Source organism: Bufo gargarizans, chromosome 8 (assembly GCF_014858855.1).
Source record: "Bufo gargarizans isolate SCDJY-AF-19 chromosome 8, ASM1485885v1, whole genome shotgun sequence".
NCBI lineage: Eukaryota > Metazoa > Chordata > Amphibia > Anura > Bufonidae > Bufo > Bufo gargarizans.
In genome coordinates this window covers 11,327,882-11,352,094 of record NC_058087.1, presented here as the reverse complement: position 1 = coordinate 11,352,094, position 24,213 = coordinate 11,327,882, and the positions used below count along the sequence as shown (strand labels likewise).

Here is a 24,213-nt window from a genome sequence, read left to right as displayed (position 1 = left end):
TTCCCAGCCACAACAGGACAGCGTTAACGAGAGATTTAGCAGCATATAAATTTGAGGCCTAGTATTTAGGCGCTGGGTGACAGGTATGGGTTTAGTGACAGAATTAGACTTAGAAATACACAGTAGCGGGTGTGTGTGAAGTTATTCTGAATGACCCAATGTGCACCTTGAATATTATATACCCTTTTAGGGATAGATTTCAAATAGCTCTGATATAGCAGAAACCACTAAATTATGAAATTGCTAAATTGGGAATTGTATTTCAATCCAGAACAAAAAATGTGCTTTGACGGACACTAAATAACTTTCCCAGCCACAACAGGACAGCGTTAACGAGAGATTTAGCAGGATATAAATTTGAGGCCTAGTATTTAGGCGCTGGGTGACAGGTATGGGTTTAGTGACAGAATTAGACTTAGAAATACACAGTAGCGGGTGTGTGTGAAGTTATTCTGAATGACCCAATGTGCACCTTGAATATTATATACCCTTTTAGGGATAGATTTCAAATAGCTCTGATATAGCAGAAACCACTAAATTATGAAATTGCTAAATTGGGAATTGTATTTCAACCCAGAACAAAAAATGTGCTTTGACGGACACTAAATAACTTTCCCAGCCACAACAGGACAGCGTTAACGAGAGATTTAGCAGGATATAAATTTGAGGCCTAGTATTTAGGCGCTGGGTGACAGGTATGGGTTTAGTGACAGAATTAGACTTAGAAATACACAGTAGCGGGTGTGTGTGAAGTTATTCTGAATGACCCAATGTGCACCTTGAATATTATATACCCTTTTAGGGATAGATTTCAAATAGCTCTGATATAGCAGAAACCACTAAATTATGAAATTGCTAAATTGGGAATTGTATTTCAACCCAGAACAAGAAATGTGCTTGAACGGACACTAAATAACTCGCCCAGCTACAGCACTAAGGACAGATTTAGCTGGATATAAATTTGAGGCCTAGTATTTAGGCGCTGGGTGACAGGTATGGGTTTAGTGACAGAATTAGACTTGGAAATGCACAGTAGCGGGTGTGTGAAGTTATTCTGAATGTCCCTATGTGCACCTTCAATATGATCTACCCTTTTAGGGATAGATTTCAAATAGCTCTGATATAGCAGAAACCACTAAATTATGAAATTGCTAAATTGGGAATTGTATTTCAACCCAGAACAAGAAATGTGCTTGAACGGACACTAAATAACTCGCCCAGCTACAGCACTAACGACAGATTTAGCTGGATATGAATTTGAGGCCTAGTATTTAGGCGCTGGGTGACAGGTATTGGTTTAGTGACAGAATTAGACTTGGAAATACACAGTAGCGGGTGTGTGTGAAGTTATTCTGAATGACCCAATGTGCACCTTGAATATTATATACCCTTTTAGGGATAGATTTCAAATAGCTCTGATATAGCAGAAACCACTAAATTATGAAATTGCTAAATTGGGAATTGTATTTCAACCCAGAACAAGAAATGTGCTTGAACGGACACTAAATAACTCGCCCAGCTACAGCACTAAGGACAGATTTAGCTGGATATAAATTTGAGGCCTAGTATTTAGGCGCTGGGTGACAGGTATGGGTTTAGTGACAGAATTAGACTTGGAAATGCACAGTAGCGGGTGTGTGAAGTTATTCTGAATGTCCCTATGTGCACCTTCAATATGATCTACCCTTTTAGGGATAGATTTCAAATAGCTCTGATATAGCAGAAACCACTAAATTATGAAATTGCTAAATTGGGAATTGTATTTCAACCCAGAACAAAAAATGTGCTTTGACGGACACTAAATAACTTTCCCAGCCACAACAGGACAGCGTTAACGAGAGATTTAGCAGGATATAAATTTGAGGCCTAGTATTTAGGCGCTGGGTGACAGGTATGGGTTTAGTGACAGAATTAGACTTAGAAATACACAGTAGCGGGTGTGTGTGAAGTTATTCTGAATGACCCAATGTGCACCTTGAATATTATATACCCTTTTAGGGATAGATTTCAAATAGCTCTGATATAGCAGAAACCACTAAATTATGAAATTGCTAAATTGGGAATTGTATTTCAACCCAGAACAAAAAATGTGCTTTGACGGACACTAAATAACTTTCCCAGCCACAACAGGACAGCGTTAACGAGAGATTTAGCAGGATATAAATTTGAGGCCTATTATTTAGGCGCTGGGTGACAGGTATGGGTTTAGTGACAGAATTAGACTTAGAAATACACAGTAGCGGGTGTGTGTGAAGTTATTCTGAATGACCCAATGTGCACCTTGAATATTATATACCCTTTTAGGGATAGATTTCAAATAGCTCTGATATAGCAGAAACCACTAAATTATGAAATTGCTAAATTGGGAATTGTATTTCAACCCAGAACAAAAAATGTGCTTTGACGGACACTAAATAACTTTCCCAGCCACAACAGGACAGCGTTAACGAGAGATTTAGCAGGATATAAATTTGAGGCCTAGTATTTAGGCGCTGGGTGACAGGTATGGGTTTAGTGACAGAATTAGACTTAGAAATACACAGTAGCGGGTGTGTGTGAAGTTATTCTGAATGACCCAATGTGCACCTTGAATATTATATACCCTTTTAGGGATAGATTTCAAATAGCTCTGATATAGCAGAAACCACTAAATTATGAAATTGCTAAATTGGGAATTGTATTTCAACCCAGAACAAAAAATGTGCTTTGACGGACACTAAATAACTTTCCCAGCCACAACAGGACAGCGTTAACGAGAGATTTAGCAGGATATAAATTTGAGGCCTAGTATTTAGGCGCTGGGTGACAGGTATGGGTTTAGTGACAGAATTAGACTTAGAAATACACAGTAGCGGGTGTGTGTGAAGTTATTCTGAATGACCCAATGTGCACCTTGAATATTATATACCCTTTTAGGGATAGATTTCAAATAGCTCTGATATAGCAGAAACCACTAAATTATGAAATTGCTAAATTGGGAATTGTATTTCAACCCAGAACAAGAAATGTGCTTGAACGGACACTAAATAACTCGCCCAGCTACAGCACTAAGGACAGATTTAGCTGGATATAAATTTGAGGCCTAGTATTTAGGCGCTGGGTGACAGGTATGGGTTTAGTGACAGAATTAGACTTGGAAATGCACAGTAGCGGGTGTGTGAAGTTATTCTGAATGTCCCTATGTGCACCTTCAATATGATCTACCCTTTTAGGGATAGATTTCAAATAGCTCTGATATAGCAGAAACCACTAAATTATGAAATTGCTAAATTGGGAATTGTATTTCAACCCAGAACAAGAAATGTGCTTGAACGGACACTAAATAACTCGCCCAGCTACAGCACTAACGACAGATTTAGCTGGATATGAATTTGAGGCCTAGTATTTAGGCGCTGGGTGACAGGTATGGGTTTAGTGACAGAATTAGACTTGGAAATGCACAGTAGCGGGTGTGTGAAGTTATTCTGAATGACCCTATGTGCACCTTGAATATTATATACCCTTTTAGGGATAGATTTCAAATAGCTCTGATACAGCAGAAACCACTAAATTTTTAAATTGCTAAATTGGGAATTGTATTTCAACCCAGAACAAAAAATGTGCTTTGACGGACACTAAATAACTTTCCCAGCCACAACAGGACAGCGGTAACGAGAGATTTAGCGGGATATAAATTTGAGGCCTAGTATTTAGGCGCTGGGTGACCGGTATGGATTTAGTGACAGAATTAGACTGGGATATGGCCAAAAAATAACCACACTATTGCTGGTTAAATGCACTTGGTGATGGGCGCAGCTTGCCCCTGATGTAGTATATGGCCAAAAAATGAACAGACTATTGCTGGTTAAATGCACTTGGTGTCACAGCTTGACCAACCACACTACTGAGGGTTAAATGCACTTGGTGACGGGCGCAGCTTGCCCCTGATGTAGTATATGGCCAAAAAATGAACAGACTATTGCTGGTTAAATGCACTTGGTGACGGGCGCAGCTTGCCCCTGATTTAGTATATGGCCAAAAAATGAACAGACTATTGCTGGTTAAATGCACTTGGTGTGATAGCTTGACCAACCACACTACTGAGGGTTAAATGCACTTGGTGACGGGCGCAGCTTGCCCCTGATGTAGTATATGGCCAAAAAATAAACAGACTATTGCTGGTTAAATGCACTTGGTGTGACAGCTTCACCCTGATGTAGGCTTTAGCCAAAAAACAAACGCACCATTGAGGGTTAAATGCACTTGGTGACAGGCGCAGCTTGCCCCTGATGTAGTATATGGCCAAAAAATAAACAGACTATTGCTGGTTAAATGCACTTGGTGTGACAGCTTCACCCTGATGTAGGCTTTAGCCAAAAAACAACCACACCATTGAGGGTTAAATGCACTTGGTCGCAGCTTGTGCTGGCGCACCACAAGACACAAAATGGCCGCCGATCACCCCAGAAAAATGTGACTGACAAACGGTCTGGGCAGCCTAAAAACAGTGAGCAATTGAGGATCAGCAGCTCAATGATCCACAGCTGCAGATCGATCAGTTAATCAAGTCCTTTGGAGGAGTTAATCTGCCTAATCTCGCCCTACTGTCGCAGCCGCAACCTCTCCCTACGCTAATCAGAGCAGAGTGACGGGCGGCGCTATGTGACTCCAGCTTAAATAGAGGCTGGGTCACATGGTGCTCTGGCCAATCACAGCCATGCCAATAGTAGGCATGGCTGTGATGGCCTCTTGGGGCAAGTAGTATGACGCTTGTTGATTGGCTGCTTTGCAGCCTTTCAAAAAGCGCCAAGAAAGCGTCACAAAAGCGCGAAGAAAGCGACGAACACCGAACCCGAACCCGGACTTTTACGAAAATGTCCGGGTTCGGGTCCGTGTCACGGACACCCCAAAATTCGGTACGAACCCGAACTATACAGTTCGAGTTCGCTCATCCCTAGTTAAAAGACCTTAATATGTATAGCTTGGAAGAAAGAAGAGACCGAGGGGATATGATAGAAACTTTTAAATACATAAAGGGAATCAACTCGGTAAAGGAGGAGAGCATATTTAAAAGAAGAAAAACTACCACAAGAGGACACAGTTTTAAATTAGAGGGGCAAAGGTTTAAAAGTAATATCAGGAAGTATTACGTTACTGAGAGAGTAGTGGATGCATGGAATAGCCTTCCTGCAGAAGTGGTAGCGGCAAATACAGTGAAGGAGTTTAAGCATGCATGGGATAGGCATAAGGCTATCCTTCATATAAGATAGGGCCAGGGACTATTCATAGGATTCAGATATATTGGGCAGACTAGATGGGCCAAATGGTTCTTATCTGCCGACACATTCTATGTTTCTATGTTTCTATGTCAGAATATGGTGGTAAAAAAAAAGAAAATTGTATCAAAATTTCAATTTATTTTTACACTATTTAGACATAAAAAACATATACAGTACAGACGAAAAGTTTGAACACACCTTCTTATTCAAAGAGTTTTCTTTCTTTTCATGACTATGAAAATTGTAGATTCACACTGAAGGCATCAAAACTATGAATTAACACATGTGGAATTATATAAATAACAAAAAAGTGTGAAACAACTGAAAATATGTCATATTCTAGGTTCTTCAAAGTAGCCACCTTTTGCTTTGATTACTGCTTTGCACACTCTTGGCATTCTCTTGATGAGCTTCAAGAGGTAGTCACCTGAAATGGTTTTCACTTCACAGGTGTGCCCTGTCAGGTTTAATAAGTGGGATTTCTTGCCTTATAAATGGGGTTGGGACCATCAGTTGCGTTGTGGAGAAGTCAGGTGGATACACAGCTGATAGTGCTACTGAATAGACTGTTAGAATTTGTATTATGGCAAGAAAAAAGCATCTAAGTAAAGATAAATTAGTGGCCATCATTACTTTAAGAAATGAAGGTCAGTCAGTCCGAAAAATTGGGAAAACTTTCAGTCACAAAAACCATCAAGCGCTACAAAGAAACTGGCTCACATGCAGACCGCCCCAGGAAAGGAAGACCAAGAGTCACCTCTGCTGCAGGGGATAAGTTCATCTGAGTCACCAGCCTCAGAAATCGCAGGTTAACAGCAGCTCAGATTAGAGACCAGGTCAATTCCACACAGAGTTCTAGCAGCAGACACATCTCTAGAACAACTGTTAAGAGGAGACTGTGTGAATCAGGCCTTCATGGTAGAATATCTGCTAGGAAACCACTGCTAAGGACAGGCAACAAGCAGAAGAGACTTGTTTGGGCTAAAGAACACAAGGAATGGACATTAGACCAGTGGAAATCTGTGCTTTGGTCTGATGAGTCCAAATTTGAGATCTTTGGTTCCAACCACCGTGTCTTTGTGCGACGCAGAAAAGGTGAACTAATGGACTCTACATGCCTGGTTTCCACCGAGAAGCATGGAGGAGGAGGTGTGATGGTGTGGGGGTGCTTTGCTAGTGACACTGTTGGGGATTTATTCAAAATTGAAGGCATACTGAACCAGCATGCCTACCACAGCATCTTGCAGCGGCATGCTATTCCATCCGGTTTGCGTTTAGTTGGACCATTATTTATTTTTCAACAGGACAATGACCCCAAACACACCTCCAGGCTGTGTAAGGGCTATTTGACAATGAAGGAGAGTGATGGGGTGCTGCGCCAGATGACCTGGCCTCCACAGTCACCGGACCTGTACCCAATTGAGATGGTTTGGGGTGAGCTGGACCGCAGAGTGAAGGCAAAAGGGCCAACAAGTGCTAAGCATCTCTGGGAACTCCTTCAAGACTGTTGGAAGACCATTTCAGGTGACTACCTCAGCTCATCAAGAGAATGCCAAGAGTGTGCAAAGCAGTAATCAAAGCAAAAGGTGGCTACTTTGAAGAACCTAGAATATGACATATTTTCAGTTGTTTCACACTTGTTTTGATGCCTTCATGAGAAGGTGTGTCCAAACTTTTGGTCTGTACTGTACATATGGGGTATCATTGTAATCGTACTGACCCAGAGAATGAAGGGCATGTTTTTTTTCACAATTCCACCCCATTTGGAATCTTTTTACCGTTTCCCACTACATAATTAATGCTGGCATTAGAAAGTACAACTTGTTCTGCAAAAAAGAAGCCCTCATATAGCTATATGACCGGAAATATAAAAAAGTTATGGCTCAAGGAAAATAGGAAAGAAAAATGAAAAAGCATAAAATGAAAAAACCTCCGGTATCCTAAGGGTTGAACACCCGACTCCTTAATTAATGTGCCCCTTAATTCGTATGAGAGCATACAAATAACCAATAGGTACATATCTGTCAACAGGAGCTTGCTTGCGGTTTCCAGGTGGCAGGGTAAAGTTTGACATGTATTAGTTTTCATGTTGCTTGTACTACAGAGTATATAGATAACACAGAATAACTCATTGTATGCTTTTGATTTTTTAGTGTAAGAGCCAAATTGATCAAGCAATTATAAGCATTGATGTTGAGAAGGATACGGAAACTTTTATGGCGGAAACAACTATCTATACTCAAGAAAACAAGTCAGAGTTTCTACTACTGGATTATTACGTAAGAGAAGAGAGAACCCATAAAGTGTCATACCATCGTCTGTGATAGATTTTAGCACTTTCTCTTTGTTCATTAGGAAGAAGACGGCTCAGCTATTATGGATCAAAACAGAAAAATCAATTCTATTAATGAGAAGCTTGCAAGACTCCAGAGTGACATGGAGAAAGCGATAAAAGATAGAGAAGGTAAGATGGGCCTGATCACGGGAACGAATGCGATGGGAATATCATTTAAAGGGAAATCTTGGCAAAAAACACTGAGTTTCCAATTGTAGTTATTCATCAAAGAGTCGCCCATAATCCAAGATGGACTTAAGTTCCAAGCTCTGGACTATGGATTTAAAGAGAATATTTCACCTATAATTTATTTTTCTGCCAATTTAAACCAGATAGTACCGTAACACATATCCTCTTTTTTTTTATCTGTTTTTATTTTCTGATTGACGAATTTTAAATTCTATTTCTTGAACATGATTATGGGAGCGGCCATCTTGCCTGAGCTGTTAATAGCATTTAGAGATATGTTTTACAGCAGACCAAATGGACAGGAGGGGACCCCATTGACTTCTATGGGAGAGTTTTCTCGGCTCTATGACCTGTAAAGAGGTCAGCAGTGAGTAGATAAGCTGTGGTATCACCAGTTGTGAATGATGCATTCTGTGCTGTCTGTACAGGTGCTGTCATTATGATCCTGTCTGTACCGATGAGGAGTTAACTGCAGTAAAGTGATTTGCACAGACCAAGAAGTGGTGTCTATTATTTAGGCTTAGTGGACAGTGTGAAAAATGCAAGCTATTATGTATTTTTTTACTATAGATATATTGACAATTAAAATTAAAAACGCATTTTTTATCCTTATACGATTCGCAAAATGATGGGGTCACAGAACTCCGCTGAGAACCAAAACCTCTATCAGCATCATCTTTTTACATCCCATATGGTTGGGTTTAAAGACCATTAGGGGCATTATTTAATAATTGCATTTTACTCATTTTGGGCTAAAAAAATAATTTTTTCAATCGGTCTGTTTGCAGGCCGTCAGTTTCAGTTTTTCCCCCCCATTATCTGACGGCTCATGTGTAGTTCTTATTTCCGACCTCCTGACCTCATAAACACTCATAAAAATATGGCTTAAAAAAAGAGTACAGATCGCCCCACAAAAAATAATCCCTAACACAGATCCGTAGACGTAGTTATAAAATAGTTATGGGTTCCAGAGTATGGCGATGCAAAGGAAAAAAATATTTTTATATTATATTATTAAAACACAAGAAAAACTACAGTATATACATATGTATAAAAATGAAAATAAAATAAAAAGTTCCTTTAGTAGATCTTCAATCAACGTGGTCACAAGCCAACCTCACAAAATAACACTGGTATGGAAATCTGTTCTGAAATGAAAAAGCGCACTATGGTGTAGCAAATTCCAAAAACTTAGCACACCTGCGAATAGATTATACTCACAGGATTTCTTGCGAGTAAATGCGTATAGAAATAGATGGTATCTTCGGTAGAACTAGGATGTCCCTTATGAGATGCATGGAAGGGATCTGTGCAATCTTCACAGGCAGCTGGGCGGGTGGAGCAGGCAAGGATCAAGACACTCGAAGGAAAATCCCAAATATCGATCCGACGGATGAAATACTTCTGCACCTAGATGGTAGTAGACCTCAGCTTCTCAGAAGGACTAGCAAGTGGAATGGATGCGCACCAAAGGGTCGGATAGAAATTATTTAATAAGAAATAAAATTACAGCTAAAACCACAAGACTAAAGTCTCTGAAATGCCCAAGCGCAATCCTTCTTTATAACTTTACTTATTTGACTTTTCCCACATTGTCTCCGGATTTGCAGCGCTAGAGAAGACAAGTATATCTAACAGAGACTTTATTTTATTTATTTTTCAGTATATACATATGGTAGCGTTGTAATCGTACTGACCTGGAGAATGACGTAACAGCTCAGTTTCACCACATATGAAATGCCATAAAAATTAAACCCATAAAACTATTCAGGAATTGAGATTTTTCTCTAATTCCAGCCCTATTGGAATTTTTTTCCAGCTTCCCACTACATTATGTACAATACAAAATTGTGCCATTAGAAAGTAGAAATTGTCCCTCCAGAAAAAAGCCCTCATGAGGCTATTTGAATGGAAAAATAAAAAAAAGTTATGACTCCAGGAAAGCAGGGAGTAAAAAAAACGAGAAAAAAAAAAAGGAAAATGGCTGCAGAAGGAATCAGTTAAAGGGAACCTGTCACTGGGATTTTGTGTATAGAGCTGAGGACATGGGTTGCTAGATGGCCGCTAGAACATCTGCAATACCCAGTCCCCATAGCTCTGTGTGCTTTTATTGTGTAAGAAAAAAACGATTTTATACATATGCAAATTAACCTGAGATGAGTCCTGTATGTGAGATGAGTCAGGGACAGGACTCATCTCAGGTTCATTTGCATATCTATCAAATCAGTTTTTGGACACAATAAAAGCACACAGAGCTATGGGGACTGGGTATTGCGGATGTGCTAGCAGCCATATAGCAACCCATGTCCTCAGCTCTATACACAAAATCCAGGTGACAGGTTCCCTTTAACTTCACAAAATACACTTAATTGTAAATAATAATAATGCTGAAGTCATAATATTCTGTATCATAATAACCTAACAATACTTTTATGGTTATAGGGTTGGAAAAAATGATGAGAGCCTATAGAGAAAATCCAGCATTTTCTGATATGAAAAATGAGGAGGAAACAGCTGCTCTTCTGGAAGAGGTAGATATTGTTCCAACTATATGCAAAGTTTAAAAAATGATATCAGTTTATATAGCATGCATTACAGCTTTCTCTTGCCTTTGCTATTTTTATACTTCTTCCCATGGGCACCTCATGCTTCTCTGGTATGTTTGACCTGTAAACTATCAATGTTTCTTCTTCAGAGATTTCCATATTTTTTTTTTGCTTTACTTTTTTATGTTTCTTAAAAAAAATATAACTTTTAATAAAGTTTTCAAAAAGTCATGGTCTTGGAAAGTAGAATTTCCCCCATTGTGCTTATATACAAATAAATATTTTTCAATTTTATAGACAAACTTGAGAGTTAACTTGCTTGAAGCAAATCACTTCAAACTCTCCTCGGCCTTGGCACAACTTGAGCAGAAAACTCTTCCAACTCATCCATGCAGTGAGAGGATGACAAAGTGGAGAGAGAAGGTATGGTATGGTTGTTTCTTTATTTTTAGTTTTTTTACAGTTTTATTACTGATTTACTCTGATTAAAGGGATTCTGTTACCTCATTTTAGGTTATAGAGATGCAGACATGCACAGCTAGCTCGTCGCTAGCCTGTCCGCAATATACCTGTCCTATAGGGCTGTGTCCTTTTATTTTGTTTAAAAAAATATTTTATAGATATGTAAATGAGCCTTCTAAGGTGCCCAAGGGGGTATACGAACCTTCCTGGTGCCCAGCCATGCCCCCCTGTGAAGGAGCCCAGCACCGCCTGCGTCCTCCGAATCTCCTCCTTTCTTCACAGTTAGATTGCCGTAATCTCGGGATGCGCGAGCTTGCGCATGCGCAGTTCCTTAACGGCGCGCATGCGCGAGATTACGGCAATCTAATTGTGAAGAAAGGAGGAGATTAGGAGGACATAGGCGGTGCTGGTCTCCTTCACAGGGGGACGTGGCTGGGCACCAAGAAGGTTAGTACAGCCCCTTGGGCACCATACAAGGCTCATTTACATATCTCTAAAATCATTTTTTAAACAAAATAAAAGCACACAGCCCTATAGGACAGGTATATTGCGGACATGCTAGCGGCGATCTAGCCGTGCATGTCCGCAGCTCTATAACCAAAAACGAGGTGACAGAATCCCTTTAAGTCTGCAACTAGAAGCTGCACACGCTATGGCCGTATGTGGGAGGTGGCACATGTTCCCCTGAGTCTCCACTGTCATAGATCAACAGTGGTACATTTATAACCAGAATGAGGGATGGCAATCAAAGGGATAACAATGCCGTTAGGTTTATTTGAATATCCAGTGTCACATTGTAACATAGTTTGTAAGGCTGAAAAAAGGCAACTGTCCATCCAGTTCAGCCTGTTATCCTGCAGGTTGATCCAGTGGAAGGCAAAAAATTCCACAAGGTAGAAGCCAATTTCCCCATTTTAGGGAGAAGATTCGTTCTGGACTCTAATCGGCAGAATAATTCACTGGATCAATGACCCTTCTCCAGAAATCTAATAACTATAACCTGTAATATTATTACACCCCAGAAATACGTCTAGACCCTCATCAGAGTACAAAACTGTCAGTGAAGTCTCAGACTTTATCAAATTGAGTATAGAGGTAGACTGGGAGCAGATTCTGAGGGAGCAGATTCTGAAGGTTCTCCTTCCGTCCACACAGAACACGTGCAGAAGTTGTTCTCATAATTAGGGACAGGAAATTCCAACTTACAGTATCACTAGCCATTTTGGAGTTAAGCATGAAGACAACTATAATTGTCAACTAGTCTATACAAATGTATATAAAGACTCTTCTGGTCCTCTTTCCTCTACCTGTATATACTCCCATAGCCATGTTACTGGTATACCCCTATAATGAAATAAATCACAACCTAAATCCACCCAGGGAGCAAAAGATTATTTTGGAACCGTGCCAGACTTCAGTGCGTCCTGTGTTCATGTGTTCCTCATTCACAGGGCTGCCAACTCTGCTCCGTGCAGATATCTCGGTCAATAAATACTATAAAACTAAGACGCTCTCAGAGTATCAGGATGTCTACCAGAAGCTATGGGTCAAGTCAACCACCTAATGAATATATAGACCCTGACAACATTGATCACCCGAGCAAACCGCCACGAAGTTTAACCAAACGATTTTCTAGGAATTCCCGCAGCTCAACAAAGGAACAAGTCGGTGATGGTCAAAATACAGGTAAAAAGATATTTCTATCTTACCATATATTTTTGATGTGACCAATATATTTAGGATTTCCTGACAGTGGGCTTTTATTTGTGATTAGGATAGTCAGTGCTTCTCCGGTTTTCACTTTCTATTGGATTTTGGCAGAGATGACAATTTTAGACATCAATATAGGGCGAAGCCTCTTTCACACATCCATCCAAAATTCATGTGTAAAAAGGGTCTTCTAGAGGGGCCAATATATTTTGACTTGAAAGAAAGAAAGTGAAAGAAAATGCATCAACAAATTTAAAAAAATTGGTCTATAACATAGGAGGTTTGCATAGATGTCCAATCCATTGCAATCTGTTGATAAAACTTGGCAATCTATGTCCTGTCTTTACAAATTACCCAGTATTACACACATTACATATGTCTGGAATTTCTTTTTAAATGGGTTTTCCCACTGACAGCACTTTTCTCCTATCCAAAGGATAAGTGATGTTTCTATTTGCTGAGGGTCTGACCTCTAAGAGCTACGATGTCAGTGGAGCAGTGGTGTACATATGTGACTACCACTCTATTTATTTCTATGGGACTGCTTCACAATATGCCAAACAGGGGTCAAGTCCTGGGAAAAAAAGTGTGGGAACTCACCCAAGATCCACTGCAACCCCCCCCCCCCCCCTCCAAAAAATAAAAAAGCACAGAAAATCTAGCATGCTGTAATTTGTGTCGCTGCGGACTTAAAAAAAAAAAAAAAACACTTTTAGAAAAGTTTGTCCTGGGATTCGATCTCATGACCTCTACACAGCAGAAGAAAGGCATATACCCTCACAGCTATGAAAGCTGTCTAGCTCTTTACTTAAAAAAAATAAATAAATATAAGACTTCTACTGTAGGTAACTTTGCCCACTGTGTATGGATGTAGCAGAGCTGGGTGTGTTGGGGAAGCTGTCATGTGTATGGTTGTACACTAGGTATCAGTACACTAGGTATCAGTAGAAGTATCAGAAAAAAAAAAAAAACACTTTTAGAAAAGTTTGTCCTGGGATTTGAACTCATGACCTCTACACATTACAGGCAAGGCATTTACCCTCACAGCCATAAAAGCTGTTGAGGTAGTTGCTTAAAAAAAAAAAAATAAGACTTCTACTTATACCTAGTGTACTGATACCTAGTGTACAACCATACACATGACAGCTGCCCCAACACACCCAGCTCTGCTACATCCATACACAGTGGGCAGCTGTCATGTGTATGGTTGTACACTAGGTATCAGTACACTAGGTATAAGTAGAAGTCTTATATTTTTTTTTTTTAAGCAACTACCTAGACAGCTTTCATGGCTGTGAGGGTAATTGCCTTCCTCTGATGTGTAGAGGTCGTGAGTTCGAATCCCAGGACAAACTTTTCTAAAAGACATTCTAAATGATCTCGTAGTGAAGGAGATGATGTCATTAGTGAAGGAGTCGCAGGCAGCGGCACCGCACAGACAGCTTCCTCTCAACTGAAGCCGCCCCTCCTCCCTTAGCCTGCCCTGCACAGTGCTCTCCGTCTCCTCCTGTGAATCTGATTCAGTCGCGTTCTCCTGGCTTGAGGCTGAAAGGGAACGGCGTTCCTGCCATGAAAAAAGTGCAGGAACGCCGTTCCCATGCGTTCCCCCTCCACTCGACCCCTGATGCCAAACATTGTACTGGACAGTCCTATAGAAGTGAATGGAGCAAAGGTCGCACACGCCAGCTCCACTCACATAGCAAATTCCATGACCCCCGTTCTTGTGTTCAGACACTTTTCCCTTATATTGAGGATATGATATATGTCTTGTTTGTGGGAAAAACCTTTAAAGGAGTTTTCCAGGATTTTTATTTGGATGGCCTACTAAGGAGCTATGGACCTCTACTGTATTTAGCAAACAACATGAAAAAATATTATTTACTAAAGTGTTGATATATACAGTACAGACCAAAAGTTTGGACACACCTTCTCATTCAAAGAGTTTTCTTTATTTTCATGACTATGAAAATTGTAGATTCACAAAACTATGAATTAACACATGTGGAATTATATACATAACAAAAAAGTGTGAAACAACTGAAAATATGTCATATTCTAGGTTCTTCAAAGTAGCCACCTTTTGCTTTGATTACTGCTTTGCACACTCTTGGCATTCTCTTGATGAGCTTCAAGAGGTAGTCACCTGAAATGGTCTTCCAACAGTCTTGAAGGAATTCCCAGAGATGCTTAGCACTTGTTGGCCCTTTTGCCTTCACTCTGCGGTCCAGCTCACCCCAAACCATCTTGATTGGGTTCAGGTCCGGTGACTGTGGAGGCCAGAGTCCAAAATTAAGAAAACTCTTCGAATGAGAAGGTGTGTCCAAACTTTTGGTCTGTACTGTATATATATAATATTTTTTCTTAACCAGAGTTTCCTTTTAAAATTTATCTGACTTTTAACTTTTTTTACATCCTGATATTGCACATGGAGATTTTACTATATATAGAAGAAATGTTCCTTTTTTTCATAACCTTGAAATCACTTGAAGTGAGGGAGGTGTAGATGTCTTGCTGATTTCAGTATTTTTTACACTGTCCATGCTTTATTAGGCCTTCATTTTTTGTTTCTTTTTGGGGAAAGAACAAAACATTGGTGAATGGCGTGCCCTGTACCCTTATACATCACAGAGAAAAGATGAACTTGACTTGGAAAAAGGTTAGTATAGTAAGTTTATATTTATAATGGATAAAACAATCAGATGCAAAAAAGAGTGAGAAGATTCATTAGTAGTGCTGTGGGATACATATAAATTGACAAAAATAGCACAAATTGCCCCACAGTTATAAAGATGGTGCCCTGGTCATTTTAGACACATTTTTCTTCCTTATATCAGTTCATGGCTGTTAAGGACATGCGTGCGGACAATATTTGTGGATCCACTGTGCCAATTAACCGGTGTGATGTGGGGCCAAACCCTAAGGGCATTATTCTGGCACCTCCCCAGTTTTCACTTTTTACCAAAATACAGAGATTCAGACTTCACTGTGTGTTTGCGACTAGATTGCTACCTCCTGGGTACAAGTGTAATGAAAAACTGGTGAAAACACCAGAGATACTGGCATGACACAATGCATGGAGCACTGGCAGACAAACAGATCAGAAACCCATTAGGATGGACAACAAGAGCTAGACATATAGACTTCAGGAACTAGAACACAGACTAATGGAATGGACTACAGGAACAACTACACTGTTCAAATGTAGCGGATAGTGGACGACAGTGATCAAGACTAGGGATGAGCGAACTCGAACTGTATAGTTCGGGTTCGTACCGAATTTTGGGGTGTCCGTGACACGGACCCGAACCCGGACATTTTCGTAAAAGTCCGGGTTCGGGTTCGGTGTTCGTCGCTTTCTTCGCGCTTTTGTGACGCTTTCTTGGCGCTTTTTGAAAGGCTGCAAAGCAGCCAATCAACAAGCGTCATACTACTTGCCCCAAGAGGCCATCACAGCCATGCCTACTATTGGCATGGCTGTGATTGGCCAGAGCACCATGTGACCCAGCCTCTATTTAAGCTGGAGTCACATAGCGCCGCCCGTCACTCTGCTCTGATTAGCGTAGGGAGAGGTTGCGGCTGCGACAGTAGGGCGAGATTAGGCAGATTAACTCCTCCAAAGGACTTGATTAACTGATCGATCTGCAGCTGTGGATCATTGAGCTGCTGATCCTCAATTGCTCACTGTTTTTAGGCTGCCCAGACCGTTTGTCAGTCACATTTTTCTGGGGTGATCGGCGGCCATTTTGTGTCTTGTGGTGCGCCAGCACAAGCTGCGACCAAGTGCATTTAACCCTCAATGGTGTGGTTGTTTTTTGGCTAAAGCCTACATCAGGGTGAAGCTGTCACACCAAGTGCATTTAACCAGCAATAGTCTGTTTATTTTTTGGCCATATACTACATCAGGGGCAAGCTGCGCCTGTCACCAAGTGTGCATTTAACCCTCAATGGTGCGTTTGTTTTTTGGCTAAAGCCTACATCAGGGTGAAGCTGTCACACCAAGTGCATTTAACCAGCAATAGTCTGTTTATTTTTTGGCCATATACTACATCAGGGGCAAGCTGCGCCCGTCACCAAGTGCATTTAACCCTCAGTAGTGTGGTTGGTCAAGCTATCACACCAAGTGCATTTAACCAGCAATAGTCTGTTCATTTTTTGGCCATATACTAAATCAGGGGCAAGCTGCGCCCGTCACCAAGTGCATTTAACCAGCAATAGTCTGTTCATTTTTTGGCCATATACTACATCAGGGGCAAGCTGCGCCCGTCACCAAGTGCATTTAACCCTCAGTAGTGTGGTTGGTCAAGTTGTGACACCAAGTGCATTTAACCAGCAATAGTCTGTTCATTTTTTGGCCATATACTACATCAGGGGCAAGCTGCGCCCATCACCAAGTGCATTTAACCAGCAATAGTGTGGTTATTTTTTGGCCATATCCCAGTCTAATTCTGTCACTAAATCCATACCGGTCACCCAGCGCCTTAATACTAGGCCTCAAATTTATATCCCGCTAAATCTCTCGTTACCGCTGTCCTGTTGTGGCTGGGAAAGTTATTTAGTGTCCGTCAAAGCACATTTTTTGTTCTGGGTTGAAATACAATTCCCAATTTAGCAATTTAAAAATTTAGTGGTTTCTGCTGTATCAGAGCTATTTGAAATCTATCCCTAAAAGGGTATATAATATTCAAGGTGCACATAGGGTCATTCAGAATAACTTCACACACCCGCTACTGTGCATTTCCAAGTCTAATTCTGTCACTAAACCCATACCTGTCACCCAGCGCCTAAATACTAGGCCTCAAATTCATATCCAGCTAAATCTGTCGTTAGTGCTGTAGCTGGGCGAGTTATTTAGTGTCCGTTCAAGCACATTTCTTGTTCTGGGTTGAAATACAATTCCCAATTTAGCAATTTCATAATTTAGTGGTTTCTGCTATATCAGAGCTATTTGAAATCTATCCCTAAAAGGGTAGATCATATTGAAGGTGCACATAGGGACATTCAGAATAACTTCACACACCCGCTACTGTGCATTTCCAAGTCTAATTCTGTCACTAAACCCATACCTGTCACCCAGCGCCTAAATACTAGGCCTCAAATTTATATCCAGCTAAATCTGTCCTTAGTGCTGTAGCTGGGCGAGTTATTTAGTGTCCGTTCAAGCACATTTCTTGTTCTGGGTTGAAATACAATTCCCAATTTAGCAATTTCATAATTTAGTGGTTTCTGCTATATCAGAGCTATTTGAAATCTATCCCTAAAAGGGTAGATCATATTGAAGGTGCACATAGGGACATTCAGAATAACTTCACACACCCGCTACTGTGCATTTCCAAGTCTAATTCTGTCACTAAACCCATACCTGTCACTCAGCGCCTAAATACTAGGCCTCAAATTTATATCCAGCTAAATCTGTCCTTAGTGCTGTAGCTGGGCGAGTTATTTAGTGTCCGTTCAAGCACATTTCTTGTTCTGGGTTGAAATACAATTCCCAATTTAGCAATTTCATAATTTAGTGGTTTCTGCTATATCAGAGCTATTTGAAATCTATCCCTAAAAGGGTATATAATATTCAAGGTGCACATTGGGTCATTCAGAATAACTTCACACACACCCGCTACTGTGTATTTCCAAGTCTAATTCTGTCACTAAACCCATACCTGTCACCCAGCGCCTAAATACTAGGCCTCAAATTTATATCCTGCTAAATCTCTCGTTAACGCTGTCCTGTTGTGGCTGGGAAAGTTATTTAGTGTCCGTCAAAGCACATTTTTTGTTCTGGGTTGAAATACAATTCCCAATTTAGCAATTTCATAATTTAGTGGTTTCTGCTATATCAGAGCTATTTGAAATCTATCCCTAAAAGGGTATATAATATTCAAGGTGCACATTGGGTCATTCAGAATAACTTCACACACACCCGCTACTGTGTATTTCTAAGTCTAATTCTGTCACTAAACCCATACCTGTCACCCAGCGCCTAAATACTAGGCCTCAAATTTATATCCTGCTAAATCTCTCGTTAACGCTGTCCTGTTGTGGCTGGGAAAGTTATTTAGTGTCCGTCAAAGCACATTTTTTGTTCTGGGTTGAAATACAATTCCCAATTTAGCAATTTCATAATTTAGTGGTTTCTGCTATATCAGAGCTATTTGAAATCTATCCCTAAAAGGGTATATAATATTCAAGGTGCACATTGGGTCATTCAGAATAACTTCACACACACCCGCTACTGTGTATTTCTAAGTCTAATTCTGTCACTAAACCCATACCTGTCACCCAGCGCCTAAATACTAGGCCTCAAATTTATATCCTGCTAAATCTCTCGTTAACGCTGTCCTGTTGTGGCTGGGAAAGTTATTTAGTGTCCGTCAAAGCACATTTTTTGTTCTGGGTTGAAATACAATTCCCAATTTAGCAATTTCATAATTTAGTGGTTTCTGCTATATCAGAGCTATTTGAAATCTATCCCTAAAAGGGTATATAATATTCAAGGTGCACATTGGGTCATTCAGAATAACTTCACACACACACGCTTCTGTGCATTTCCAAGTCTAATTCTGTCACTAAATCCATACCGGTCACCCAGCGCCTAAATACTAGGCCTCAAATTTATATCCTGCTAAATCTCTCGTTAACGCTGTCCTGTTGTGGCTGGGAAAGTTATTTAGTGTCCGTCAAAGCACATTTTTTGTTCTGGGTTGAAATACAATTCCCAATTTAGCAATTTCATAATTTAGTGGTTTCTGCTATATCAGAGCTATTTGAAATCTATCCCTAAAAGGGTATATAATATTCAAGGTGCACATTGGGTCATTCAGAATAACTTCACACACACACGCTTCTGTGCATTTCCAAGTCTAATTCTGTCACTAAATCCATACCGGTCACCCAGCGCCTAAATACTAGGCCTCAAATTTATATCCTGCTAAATCTCTCGTTAACGCTGTCCTGTTGTGGCTGGGAAAGTTATTTAGTGTCCGTCAAAGCACATTTTTTGTTCTGGGTTGAAATACAATTCCCAATTTAGCAATTTCATAATTTAGTGGTTTCTGCTATATCAGAGCTATTTGAAATCTATCCCTAAAAGGGTATATAATATTCAAGGTGCACATTGGGTCATTCAGAATAACTTCACACACACACGCTTCTGTGCATTTCCAAGTCTAATTCTGTCACTAAATCCATACCGGTCACCCAGCGCCTAAATACTAGGCCTCAAATTTATATCCCGCTGAATTTGAATACAATACATTGGGCCAAATAATATATTTGTTGTTGTGGTGAACCATAACAATGAGAAAAACATCTAGTAAGGGACGCGGACGTGGACATGGTCGTGGTGGTGTTAGTGGACCCTCTGGTGCTGGGAGAGGACGTGGCCGTTCTGCCACATCCACACGTCCTAGTGTACCAACTACCTCAGGTCCCAGTAGCCGCCAGAATTTACAGCGATATATGGTGGGGCCCAATGCCGTTCTAAGGATGGTAAGGCCTGAGCAGGTACAGGCATTAGTCAATTGGGTGGCCGACAGTGGATCCAGCACGTTCACATTATCTCCCACCCAGTCTTCTGCAGAAAGCGCACAGATGGCGCCTGAAAACCAACCCCATCAGTCTGTCACATCACCCCCATGCATACCAGGGAAACTGTCTCAGCCTCAAGTTATGCAGCAGTCTCTTATGCTGTTTGAAGACTCCGCTGGCAGGGTTTCCCAAGGGCATCCACCTAGCCCTTCCCCAGCGGTGAAAGACATAGAATGCACTGACGCACAACCACTTATGTTTCCTGATGATGAGGACATGGGAATACCACCTCAGCATGTCTCTGATGATGACGAAACACAGGTGCCAACTGCTGCGTCTTTCTGCAGTGTGCAGACTGAACAGGAGGTCAGGGATCAAGACTGGGTGGAAGACGATGCAGGGGACGATGAGGTCCTAGACCCCACATGGAATGAAGGTCGTGCCACTGACTTTCACAGTTCGGAGGAAGAGGCAGTGGTGAGACCGAGCCAACAGCGTAGCAAAAGAGGGAGCAGTGGGCAAAAGCAGAACACCCGCCGCCAAGAGACTCCGCCTGCTACTGACCGCAGCCATCTGGGACCGAGCACCCCAAAGGCAGCTTCAAGGAGTTCCCTGGCATGGCACTTCTTCAAACAATGTGCTGACGACAAGACCCGAGTGGTTTGCACGCTGTGCCATCAGAGCCTGAAGCGAGGCATTAACGTTCTGAACCTGAGCACAACCTGCATGACCAGGCACCTGCATGCAAAGCATGAACTGCAGTGGAGTAAACACCTTAAAACCAAGGAAGTCACTCAGGCTCCCCCTGCTACCTCTTCTGCTGCTGCCGCCTCGGCCTATTCTGCTGCTGCCGCCTCGGCCTCTTCCTCCGCCTCTGGAGGAACGTTGGCACCTGCCGCCCAGCAAACAGGGGATGTACCACCAACACCACCACCACCACCTCCGTCACCAAGCGTCTCAACCATGTCACACGCCAGCGTTCAGCTCTCCATCTCACAAACATTTGATAGAAAGCGTAAATTCCCACCTAGCCACCCTCGATCCCTGGCCCTGAATGCCAGCATTTCTAAACTACTGGCCTATGAAATGCTGTCATTTAGGCTGGTGGACACAGACAGCTTCAAACAGCTCATGTCGCTTGCTGTCCCACAGTATGTTGTTCCCAGCCGGCACTACTTCTCCAAGAGAGCCGTGCCTTCCCTGCACAACCAAGTATCCGATAAAATCAAGTGTGCACTGCGCAACGCCATCTGTAGCAAGGTCCACCTAACCACAGATACGTGGACCAGTAAGCACGGCCAGGGACGCTATATCTCCCTAACTGCACACTGGGTAAATGTAGTGGCAGCTGGGCCCCAGGCGGAGAGCTGTTTGGCGCACGTCCTTCCGCCGCCAAGGATCGCAGGGCAACATTCTTTGCCTCCTGTTGCCACCTCCTCCTTCTCGGCTTCCTCCTCCTCTTCTTCCACCTGCTCATCCAGTCAGCCACACACCTTCACCACCAACTTCAGCACAGCCCGGGGTAAACGTCAGCAGGCCATTCTGAAACTCATATGTTTGGGGGACAGGCCCCACACCGCACAGGAGTTGTGGCGGGGTATTGAACAACAGACCGACGAGTGGTTGCTGCCGGTGAGCCTCAAGCCCGGCCTGGTGGTGTGTGATAATGGGCGAAATCTCGTTGCAGCTCTGGGACTAGCCAATTTGACGCACATCCCTTGCTTGGCGCATGTGCTGAATTTGGTGGTGCAGAAGTTCATTCACAACTACCCCGACATGTCAGAGCTGCTGCATAAAGTGCGGGCCGTCTGTTCGCGCTTCCGGCGTTCACATCCTGCTGCTGCTCGCCTGTCTGCGCTACAGCGTAACTTCGGCCTTCCCGCTCATATGCGACGTGCCCACCAGGTGGAACTCCACCTTGCACATGCTGGACAGACTGTGCGAGCAGCAGCAGGCCATAGTGGAGTTTCAGCTGCAGCACGCACGGGTCAGTCGCACTACAGAACAGCACCACTTCACCACCAATGACTGGGCCTCCATGCGAGACCTGTGTGCCCTGTTGCGCTGTTTCGAGTACTCCACCAACATGGCCAGTGGCGATGACACCGTTATCAGCGTTACAATACCACTTCTATGTCTCCTTGAGAAAACACTTAGGGCGATGATGGAAGAGGAGGTGGCCCAGGAGGAGGAGGAGGAGGAGGAAGAGGGGTCATTTTTAGCACTTTCAGGCCAGTCTCTTCGAAGTGACTCAGAGGGAGGTTTTTGGCAACAGCAGAGGCCAGGTACAAATGTGGCCAGCCAGGGCCCACTACTGGAGGACGAGGAGGACGAGGATGAGGAGGAGGTGGAGGAGGATGAGGATGAAGCATGGTCACAGCGGGGTGGCACCCAACGCAGCTCGGGTCCATCACTGGTGCGTGGCTGGGGGGAAAGGCAGGACGATGACGATACGCCTCCCACAGAGGACAGCTTGTCCTTACCCCTGGGCAGCCTGGCACACATGAGCGACTACATGCTGCAGTGCCTGCGCAACGACAGCAGAGTTGCCCACATTTTAACCTGTGCGGACTACTGGGTTGCCACCCTGCTGGATCCACGCTACAAAGACAATGTGCCCACCTTACTTCCTGCACTGGAGCGTGATAGGAAGATGCGCGAGTACAAGCGCACGTTGGTAGACGCGCTACTGAGAGCATTCCCAAATGTCACAGGGGAACAAGTGGAAGCCCAAGGCCAAGGCAGAGGAGGAGCAAGAGGTCGCCAAGGCAGCTGTGTCACGGCCAGCTCCTCTGAGGGCAGGGTTAGCATGGCAGAGATGTGGAAAACTTTTGTCAACACGCCACAGCTAACTGCACCACCACCTGATACGCAACGTGTTAGCAGGAGGCAACATTTCACTAACATGGTGGAACAGTACGTGTGCACACCCCTCCACGTACTGACTGATGGTTCGGCCCCATTCAACTTCTGGGTCTCTAAATTGTCCACGTGGCCAGAGCTAGCCTTTTATGCCTTGGAGGTGCTGGCCTGCCCGGCAGCCAGCGTTTTGTCTGAACGTGTATTCAGCACGGCAGGGGGCGTCATTACAGACAAACGCAGCCGCCTGTCTACAGCCAATGTGGACAAGCTGACGTTCATAAAAATGAACCAGGCATGGATCCCACAGGACCTGTCCGTCCCTTGTCCAGATTAGACATTAACTACCTCCCCATAACCATATATTATTGGACTCCAGGGCACTTCCTCATTCAATCCTATTTTTATTTTCATTTTACCATTATATTGCGATGCTACCCAAAGTTGAATGAACCTCTCCTCTGCCTGTGTGCTAGGCCTAAATATATGCCAATGGACTGTTGCAGTGGTGGCTGACATGAAGCCTGATTCTCTGCTATGACATGCAGACTAATTCTCTGCTGACATGAAGCCAGATTGTCTGTTACGGGACCTCTCTCCTCTGCCTGGGTGCTGGGCCTAAATTTATGACAATGGACTGTTGCAGTGGTGGCTGACGTGAAGCCTGATTCTCTGCTATGACATGCAGACTGATTCTCTGCTGACATGAAGCCAGATCGTCTGTTACGGGACCTCTCTGCTCTGCCTGTGTGCTAGGCCTAAATATATGCCAATGGACTGTTGCAGTGGTGGGTGACGTGAAGCCTCATTCTCTGCTATGACATGCAGACTGATTCTCTGCTGACATGAAGCCAGATCGTCTGTTACGGGACCTCTCTGCTCTGCCTGTGTGCTAGGCCTAAATATATGCCAATGGACTGTTGCAGTGGTGGGTGACGTGAAGCCTCATTCTCTGCTATGACATGCAGACTGATTCTCTGCTGTCATGAAGCCAGATTGTCTGTTACGGGACCTCTCTGCTCTGCCTGTGTGCTAGGCCTAAATATATGCCAATGGACTGTTGCAGTGGTGGGTGACGTGAAGCCTCATTCTCTGCTATGACATGCAGACTGATTCTCTGCTGACATGAAGCCAGATTGTCTGTTACGGGACCTCTCTCCTCTGCCTGTGTGCTAGGCCTAAATATATGCCAATGGACTGTTGCAGTGGTGGCTGACGTGAAGCCTCATTCTCTGCTATGACATGCAGACTGATTCTCTGCTGACATGAAGCCAGATCGTCTGTTACGGGACCTCTCTGCTCTGCCTGTGTGCTAGGCCTAAATATATGC

At 42.8% G+C, this 24,213-nt stretch overlaps 1 protein-coding gene across 1 annotated transcript in view; it reads left to right on the top strand.

Moving 5' to 3' along the window:
• Positions 1–24,213, top strand: part of NOSTRIN (nitric oxide synthase trafficking) — a 68,652-nt gene that overhangs the window by 40,056 nt on the left and 4,383 nt on the right. The window contains exons 10-15 of the mRNA XM_044304276.1: positions 7,412–7,537; positions 7,614–7,722; positions 10,225–10,313; positions 10,626–10,751; positions 12,242–12,476; positions 15,082–15,156. Of these exons, the coding sequence (XP_044160211.1) occupies positions 7,412–7,537; positions 7,614–7,722; positions 10,225–10,313; positions 10,626–10,751; positions 12,242–12,476; positions 15,082–15,156 (760 nt within the window). The remainder of the gene's footprint in view (positions 1–7,411; positions 7,538–7,613; positions 7,723–10,224; positions 10,314–10,625; positions 10,752–12,241; positions 12,477–15,081; positions 15,157–24,213) is intronic.